This window comes from Astyanax mexicanus, chromosome 1 (assembly GCF_023375975.1).
Source record: "Astyanax mexicanus isolate ESR-SI-001 chromosome 1, AstMex3_surface, whole genome shotgun sequence".
Classification (NCBI taxonomy): Eukaryota; Metazoa; Chordata; class Actinopteri; order Characiformes; family Acestrorhamphidae; genus Astyanax; species Astyanax mexicanus.
This window is the reverse complement of record NC_064408.1, coordinates 59,433,407-59,443,058: the sequence shown is the minus strand read 5'-3', so window position 1 is coordinate 59,443,058 and position 9,652 is coordinate 59,433,407. Positions and strand designations below refer to the sequence as shown.

At 36.6% G+C, this 9,652-nt stretch overlaps 1 protein-coding gene and 1 long non-coding RNA gene across 26 annotated transcripts in view; one reads left to right on the top strand and one right to left on the bottom strand.

The window, feature by feature from the left end:
* Positions 1-9,652, bottom strand: part of LOC103026087 (fibrillin-2-like) — a 49,920-nt gene continuing 40,268 nt past the window's right edge. For all 25 annotated transcript variants that reach the window (XM_049480926.1, XM_049480937.1, XM_049480940.1 and 22 more), the window contains 5 exons: positions 3,304-4,662; positions 2,478-2,519; positions 1,272-1,331; positions 960-1,023; positions 1-757 (listed from right to left, as the gene is read on the bottom strand). In XM_049480926.1, the coding sequence (XP_049336883.1) occupies positions 675-757; positions 960-1,023; positions 1,272-1,331; positions 2,478-2,519; positions 3,304-4,662 (1,608 nt within the window). In that variant the 3' untranslated portion in view covers positions 1-674. The remainder of the gene's footprint in view (positions 758-959; positions 1,024-1,271; positions 1,332-2,477; positions 2,520-3,303; positions 4,663-9,652) is intronic.
* LOC111191374 (uncharacterized) lies at positions 7,282-8,696 on the top strand. Its single transcript, XR_007439798.1, has 4 exons — positions 7,282-7,456; positions 7,554-7,623; positions 7,765-7,842; positions 7,980-8,696. It is a non-coding gene; the product is annotated as an uncharacterized LOC111191374 (long non-coding RNA).

Here is a 9,652-nt window from a genome sequence, read left to right as displayed (position 1 = left end):
TGAGCTCAAGTTTATTTATTTAAATAAATAAATAAATACATGGAATTATTTTAAATGTAAATGCAATACATCATACAGTAGTTGATTCATGAAACCAATAAGCCCATGTCATCCAGTGTAATATTATACCACAGTTATTTCTGACACCGATGTGAGACGATGCTGAGAAATGATATCGCAGTGCCAATACCTCACAATAATGGCACTCTAACTGAAGACATTCACACATAAGTTAGCAAGCTGATAGTGCTTACAGGACATACACCAGCCTGAAGCAGTGTTATATAAGCAAAAACTGCACAAGTTAAACTGCCTGCATAGATTATATTTCAAGTTATTGCCTTTAATATGTATTTTACTCATTACAGTAGTAAAATTACAAAAAACAAGCAAAGGATGAAGGCTAGATATTGTATGCTGGTATTCACACATCCCACATGGTATAATCTCAATAATATGCTTGAAGTTTGTGCTGATATTGGCACTGGTGATCTGATCAGAGTATTCAAGTGTGAATAACTCATATTATAGCACTCCTTCTTATGCATTACTGCTTAAATAATTAAATAATTAAAACCACGAACCATGCCCTGCAACATGTTTATATATTTCTCCCCAAACATCTTTTATGGCCAGGAAATAATTTGAACGACAGCTGCCACAGATTGAAGGCATCATGTGTCGATGAATCTAAACGTGTCCGAGTTGCTTGAAGGTACAGTTGAAGAGTGAGCTGCTTCAGATATATTGTAGACATCTGTAAAAAGTCAGGTGTTAGGAATGTGTTATTGACTTTAGATTGGACAGCATGAGTATACAATAGCATACTATTATTTGTGGATGGAAGTTACATAAAATATGATATATTGCATTTCTGTTCTCTGTGTAGGTTATTAAACAGAGATCTGCAATATGTGAACTTTGTACAGTATTCTGTGTAGGTCTACACATTTACTTACATTTCCTGGGAAATCTGTGAATTATACCCTTTCCATTTGAGGAAGATGGTCCTGCACTAGTGCTCTGAAATGAAGAAAAAAAAGTATATATATATATATATATATATATATATATATATATATATATATATATATATATATATATATATATATATATATATATATATATTTAATATATTTAATATTATATATATATATTAATATTTACAACTATTGTTAACTATTTAATAGTGACATAAATAAATAAATAAATAAATAATATATCTCAGTGTAGCTTGGAACTGTTGATAAAGAGACGTTGAGAGTATTTACCACAGTGAAGTTAGAGCTGATGTTCTTCAGCTTTAGCTTTCCTACAATAGCCTCACGGATCTATGGAGAGAAAACATCAATTAATGACAAATTCTCAAATCTCAAAAACAGTGCAGTTGGACATTACAGTCTACAAAATGGACAAACTCAAGGTTGTGTGAGAACATAATCAGATAAATTGGAAACATATTTTCTGGTAGAGAGCAGCATTTATGGCTCAACCCCTGGAGCAGTAAGCATCCACACCGTCAAGCTACCACCACCAAGTCTGACTATTGGTGTAATGTTTTATTGGTGGAATACTGTGTCTGCTTTTGGCCAAATGTCATGGGACAACAGTACTTTCCACTCATCAGTCCACAAAACATGGTTCTTAAAGGCTTATGGGTCATAGAGAAAAAGCCGGCTATACCTCAGATATTTGTCTGTGTTCTTTGTTTGTGACTTTATAGATGTATATTAGAACAGAACTGGCCTAACAAAATTCTTCCAGGTTTTCTTTACGTAGAGATGTTGACTCTGATTGGGGTTATTGTCATCCTAAGAAATGCAAAACCTTCCAGACTGTTAAATAAATTCTGCAATTTATTTAGATCATGGCCTAGTGATCTGCATATTGTGACAATTAGCCTTTTTTGTTACTAAAAAGGTTCTATTTAAGTGATGTTTAGATTCGAAGTGTTTAGGTGTTTATTTGAATATATCCAAAGGATCACTTCTTTTTGTGCATATTCTTCTGAGATTATCCTTTAAAAGACGTATTTTGTGATTATTCAGGCTGTCATTTGTTTGTAGATCTGAAGAAATATATGTGATAAATATATACAAAAATGTGAAATTAGTAGGGGACAAATGCATTTTTGGCTCTGTACATAGTGTTGATTTCTTCATTTTATAAATGTGTGTTTATCAGCAGATATGTACATGAAAATTTAATACCCAAATTAGTATATTTGTATACTACTTTTAAATCACCATTTTTTTTATCAATCACCAGATTTGCTCTACAAAATGAACAGTGAGAGTAGACCCCTAGTGGCAAAAATCTAAAATGCAGCATGTAACATGTTCAGGACATGTTCCCTCTATAGTTCTGTTGGTCCAATTTACTGCTTACTCTTCACTTATGCTGATCCAAAGCTGTGATTTTTATTTCTAAATTATATTTGCTTAATGATCTTTCTAGAATACCGTACACATACATACCTTATTGTCCAAGAGAGTTCCGAATACTAAAATAAAGAAACCCTTTAAAGACATAAAGAGGACAGATTGTCAGAAGTTGTTACATTATTCTTCATACATATGACATGAATGGCCCAATTTACATAAAAAAAACATTAGCAAATAGTGTAAAACTATTATCTTGGCAATAAACAATAGATAAAAAACAAACATAAAAATATGTTATTTTCAATAAACCTGGTGATATATTTTAGCTAGTTCCATGTTTTAATTGTATGCCCTTAGCCTTTGCAATAAATTGTTCCACATGCTGGTATAGCAGAATTAAAAAAGCAAACACATTATTACATCTGAATTAATAAAGAAAAGTTTGGATGTAGTTCAACAACAAATACACAGATGACTAACAGGATTATCATTATTAGCTTTCTTAGTTTACCTATTGTTCAATCTATTTGCATCTTTATTAAACATTAATTTATTAATGTTAATTAATTAGTGTGGCTGGATCAAAGCCATTTAAAAACTTAATATAATATTTTGTAGGTAAAGCAACTGAAATTCTGTTCAGGTAAGTTCATATGTTCAGTGGCGTGGATGTTTGTCATGACGATTTCAAACACACCAAAATAGTTTTTACATATATCAGGGTGTTGAATAATTCTGAGACTACTGTAGTCAATAAAAGCGCCATTTTGTGTCTGTTATATGAGCTATGTTGAGTTGTTTAGCTGAAAGTTTGTAAATGTTCATAATATAATAAATAATGACAATCATTTTGTACATACTGTACATACTAATGAGAACATGTGTCCTCCACACACTAAGAATCTGTAAATGTAATTACCTGCAGTGAGTTGAGGGTTGCGAAGACTATGTGAATCCCTTTAGAAGTTGACACCATGGTCCCGATGCCGAATCCCCAGGTCAGACCAAAGAGAGGAGTCAAGATGCCCACACATCTGGCAATGACCAACATGGTATGTTTCTCTTCTGCATGAGTGGTGACTGCAACTCCTCTTCTCAACATCTTATATAAAACCACAGCGAGCACCAGGATATTTATAACGACAATGGTCAGGGCTGGAATCACGAATGCTAGAAGTGCCTTGGTTTTGTCCCAGTTGAGCCAGCAAGCCTTTGCCTCTTGAATATATCCATTGTTTCCAGCTGTTACAGCCACTGTAATAACAGCTATGAGTAGTGGAGCCCCATAGCCAATAATGAAGGCTATGGCCATCATCACAGATCTGGACATTCTGGAAAAGACCACAAGTGTGCGGTAGAGCAGCAGGAGGGCTGAGAGTAACATCCAGAAGAAAAGAGCCAGGTAAAAGAAGTGCATGAAGAATGTCACTGCAGTGCAGGCACGCACTGGCATGTCCTGTCCTTTTTTAACAATTCCTGCTCCAATGATGAAGCATATATCCGCAATCAGGAGGGATGCTGCCAGGTTGACTGTGGATAAATGGCGCATGTAGGACGTGTCATTTTTGGTCATTGATTTCCAAATGAGGATTTCTATGAGGATACACAAGACCAGGCTGCCCATTGAAATAGCAACACCAATGTAAGTTATGAATTCCAAAGCAGGATCATCAAAGGGGAAAGGTGACATCAGAATTGAAAAAGCAGTTGTGTGGTTGCAGTGACAAACAACATAGCCAGTTTTTTCTGATTGATTTGCTTCACATCCATTTGAGTCCCATCCTCCAACTCCATCCAAGAGACTAAAGTTCCAAAAGACACACTGAGGGGTTGACAGTGAATTATTTTTAGTGTCAAATGAAAGGGAGAGCAAGGGGTCCGTTTTCTGGTCCAGTTTGATCATTACTACATTTGAACCGATCTTAGTATCTGTTAGAATACTTTCATTGTGGGTAGCATTTCTGACAGGTAAGATATTCTGAAGGGCTGAAAAAACTATGATGGTGATGGAGCTGGATGTGTTACTGTTTAGGATATCTATTTCTGTGTCTGAACTTTGTCCAAATGTTCCATGGAAGGAGTTAGTAAAATTAGTCCGGTTGAGCTGGATGTTTGAGGTTGTTAATGAAAGCGGCTCATCTGAGAGACTCTCTCCAATTTTTTCAATTGACTGCAGAAGAGCAGAGCTTGCATTCTTGCTGTCATTATCTTTGTTCAGCTTCTGCCATTGTCCATAGGTGTCATTTGATACAATGACGTCAACTGTTATTAGGAAATCCTTAAAGCAGAAATGTCTTCAATTAAACAGTGAAACTGAATCACAGAGAAACCCTAAGAATTATTATTTTTTTCATTATTAAGGCAAAAAAATCCAAACCAACATGGCCCTGTGTGAAAGTGTTGCCCCCTAAACGTAAAAACTGGTTGGGCCAAGCTTAGCAGCAACAACTGTAATCAGGTGTTTGTGTAACTTGCAATGAGTCTTTCGCACCACTAAGTAGGAATGAAGGATTTCAAGCATGAACCGCCTTTTTACGATCATGCCGCAGAATCTAAAAGGATTCAGGTCAGTTTATCACAGCAAGTCTTCCAGGTCCTAAAGCAGCGAAACCATCAGACCATCACACTACCACCACCATGTTTTACTGTAGGTATGATGTTCTTTTTCTGAAATGCAGTGTTACTTTTACGGCAAATGTAATGAGACAAACACCTTATAAAAATGTAGGCTGTAGGATAATCCCAGTGCAGACGAGGGGCATTAGGACCCAGTAGGTGGCGCCAGCGCAGAGTAATAAACCAACGGCTGCGTCCGAAATCGCGTACTTAAGCAGTACGTACTGGATTGGGGTGAGTACGCACTGCTTGTCGAGCAAAGCAGTACGCTTTTTCAGTACGCCAGACCGCAGTACGCACGCAGCCTCGGACGCACTAGTGATGGGTCTGACGACCCTGAAACCTCGACACATGCGCCGAGCTGTCAAGGCGAAACCCCGTGTCGGTGCGCGTATCAAGTTAAGGAAAACCACGTGACCGATACACTCCCTGTATCGTTTGGTAGCGATGGGTCTGACGACACTGAAACTTCAGCGCATGCACCGAGCAAACAAGGCGAACCCCTGTGTCAGACCGCGTATCATTTTAAGGAAAACCACGTGACCGATGCATTTCTTCGCGCAGTTGCTTGCAATGACTTTCTTAGTCCAGCAGATGTCGCCATTAAGTGATACAGCAACACAGTTTCAACACAGTGTCGATACAGTTTGGGAAATGTGCCATACACCCAATGAGGCTTCATCTGCCCATCACTAGGACGCACTACATCCACCATCTTACCTCTGACGCCCTTTCACCTCTCACCCCTCCTAACCAGCGGCACACTTTACAGAGCTTTACCCTAATTAATTTCATTAAAATCACCTAATTAATCAGCTCTTATTAATAAATAAACCCCCAAACTGTCCTATTTAATAAACACTGACTGTAAATAAAACTTAAAATTAATATTTCCTCAAATATGAAATATTTAATAATAAATATGAACAGACTGTTTAATATTCATGAAGTATATTAATAATACTTGCTTATGCAACAAAACAATTATCAAAAAGTTTCAAAGATAAATACCAAAATGTTAATTAATTCCTGCCTTTCCATTTCACCTCAGAATTTCCTTTTCTAGCATAAATATTTAAACACATGATTCTTATTGTTATACATTATCTTTTACTGACTGCATTAAACATAAAGGCAACATATATGCATTACTGATGTAAATAAAATATGCTAGAACCAGTCAGTTTCGGGAAAACAGGGGATCATATTTGGCAATAAAATGTAAATTAAAAAAATATTTGTTATTTAATTTAATATAATTTTTCCCTCACTTGCATATTTACACAAATACATTTCCCACAAAATACAAGAATGACAAGTCTTTTAAGTAGCTTTATTTATTTTTTTTATTCGTTGTTCATTTTTCTCCCTCTCTTCATCTTCATCCTCTCGAGTAGGAAGGATAGTTGAATCTGAAACACACACAGATTAAAACAGTTTAGCTTGGTCATTAAACAAATATAATATAAATTCTGAACAACATAAAAGTCTTACCATCCTGGCTGGTTAGCTAGCTATTTAATAAAACTAAATAAAATTGTCAGATTTGGGTTATAATTTATTAATGTGATTTTTGGCAACCAGTCTGTCTGTCTGTTGAAAAGCCTCTCTGATATCAGCAGCCTTTTTTCTCAGATGAGTTTATACAGACTGATCGGTATTAAATTAAACCTGCCCCAGCTCCTCAGAACTGCAGCAGTATACAGGGCTGTAGTGAGTTAGTAAACGCTGGTGTTGTAGAACAGAAGATTTATAAAGAGTTGTGATAAGTTTAATAACTCTAGCTAAGCTAACTGATCTCAGTAGCACAGGGCTAACGCTGCTCAGTAAAGCAGTTCAGATACGAAAATAAAGATATTCTGTCTGCAACAGCATTAATAACAAACCCTCACCCCTATAACTCGCTATTTTAACTTAAACTAACCCTCATAAATCTCTCATTTACAGCCTGATATCACAAACAACCAAAACAGTTTATATATCTGAATCTCCTCACCTCATAAACCTCTCTCCACTCCACTCCTCTCCTCTCCTCTCCTCTCCTCTCCTCCGCCGCTCCGCCGCTCACTGACGGGTCACTCAGCTCAGCGCGGCTCCCGGTGGATTGTGGGAAATATTAGCGGGTGAAGTGTGCTGGGCTTGTATACTTAAAAATGTCTCCCGGTGCAGTACGTCATCCGGGAACTTTTCGCGTACTCAAACTCGCCTACTGTGCATTCGGACACACTACCCGATCTCGCATACTGCTTTTGCATACTGTTTAGTATGGAAGTACGCGATTTCGGACGCAGCCATAGTGAATATATTGAGCTCCCTCGAGAACCGTAGTGTGCCGGCATTTTTGAGAAGCGTGCTCAGGACGCCAAGTTAGTCTGGAGCTGCTGAGGTAGTCTGGATTTTCCGACTTTCCCTTGCTCGTGGTGTGTGTGTGAGACTGTGTGCACGCAGGAGAAACGGTATGTGAACTCTTTTAGTGCTTTATTTATTGTGAGTGTACCTGAGTAGCTCAGACTGTAGTACATAGGCTCAATGAGCTGTTTGTTTATCTTGTAGCTGGATGCAGTGCTGGGAGTTTGTTCTGCTTATACTGCCAGTAATATTGGAGAGAGGAGTGGAGTTACAGGTAATTATGACTTCTGGGTTAATATTGGATAATGCCTGAAGAGTGTGGGGTTGCAGTTTTTATATTTTAGTGGTTTAGTACTGTTTACATCAACTATTATTAGGCTAGCTGTATTTTAATTAATATTATTATTATGTTTAGTTATTTAAGGAGACCGAGGCCAGTGGAAGAGCGTGTAGAGGCATTTGCAGACATAATTACTGAGCAAACTACAAGGAGGTAATGTGTACATTGGTGCTTTTTGTAAACTGGTGGGGCTATTAGCATAAGCCTAACGTGGCTATTGAGCTGTTTAGGCTAATGGGGATTTGGGGTTATGTGTATTAATATTAATATAAATGTTTGTCTCTTTATAGGGATGTCTGGAGACAACCATATGGTGTAGCCACTGTTTTTCCCATATCTGTTTATGCTTTTATTTTATTTTCTTTGACATCTCAGACTCTAAAGGGTATCTTGGTCTTATATAAGAAGGTTCTGCTCCTTGTAATGCTAATGGGCTATTAATGATCATTTTAATTAGTTGAGTACAGTTTAATATTTACAGCTATCTATTTAGACCTCTTTTAATATTTGTAGTATATTTTATTGATATAAGGTACTTATAACTTTTGGGCACTGCCTGTTTGTTAGGTGGGCTATTCCCTTAAATTATTTTTCTACTTTTGTATTTTATAATAAATTCTACATAATATTTTGTAAACTATGTTCCATACCCCTTTATATCTTATTATATACTGACCCCTCTATTCAGTCTATTCAGAGTTCAAACTGTGGTTGTTTGGGTGGGTGGCTTAGCTTAATTCTAGGCCCATTTGTGTGTGGTGTTTTGGGTGACTTAAAACCTTTTTTTACTTTTTGTTATTTTGAAGTGGAAAATAGATATCTGGTGTGTGGGTTTAAGTCAAATGGCACATTGATTGCAGTGATATTGTGTATATTGGGCTAGGGGCTATTGCTACCACCTATGAAACCTGTTTTTATTGTTTGAATATAGACTCTGAAACAAAAGGGTAATATTCAAATGTACACTTGATACTCTTTGATAATTTATTAAATAAACTGTTATTGTATTCAAACAGCTGTGTGATCATTTTACCTTAAACCTCTGTGGGGAAAATTGCAATTACTATAAATAGTTACATAGGGCTCTCTCACCCTTTATAATTAGACAGTGGCGTAGTCTATATTTATTGGTACTTAAGTTGTTGAGGCCACAAAAAGTTAAACTTTTGTCTTGTCAGAGTATTTTGGAGTCTTGGGGATCAAGATGTTTTCAGGCAAAATTGAGACAAGCCTTAATGTTCTTTTTGTTCAGCAGGGGTTTTTGTCCTGGCACTATTCCATGCAGGCAATTTTTGTCTCTTTATTATAGAGTCATGAACGCTGACCTTAACTGAGGCAAGTGAGGCCTGCAGTTCTTTGGATGTTGTTGTGGGGTCTTTTTTGACCTCTTGAATGAGACGTCGCTGCGCTCTTGAGGTATTTTGGTCGACCGCCCACTCCTGGGAGGGTTCACCACTGTCCCAAAGTCCCAAAACTTTAGAAATTACTTTATAATCTTTTTTCAGACTGAAAGATCTCAATTACTTTCTTTCTTATTTGTTCCTAAATTTCTTTGGATGTTGGTCTGATGTCTAGTTTTTAAGTATCTTTTAGTATATACTTCACTTTGTCAGGCAGCTCCTATTTAAGAGTTTTCTTGATTGAGAACAGATGTGGCAGTAATTAGGCCTGGTTGTGGCTAAAAAATTAAACCACACTTAAGTTACGCTTTAACTGGGGGCCAAACCCTATTTTTACACAGGGCTGTGTAGGTTTGGAATTGTTTACCCCCCTAATAATGTAAACCTTAATTTAAAAACTTAATTTAAAACATTGTGTTCACTTGTGTTGTCTTTGTTTAAAATTTTAATTAGTTGGATAATCTGAAACATTTAAGAGTGACAAACATGCAAAAAAATAAGAAATCGTAAAGGGGCAAACACTTTTTCACACCACTGTAAACAAATACATTTTACATCAATTT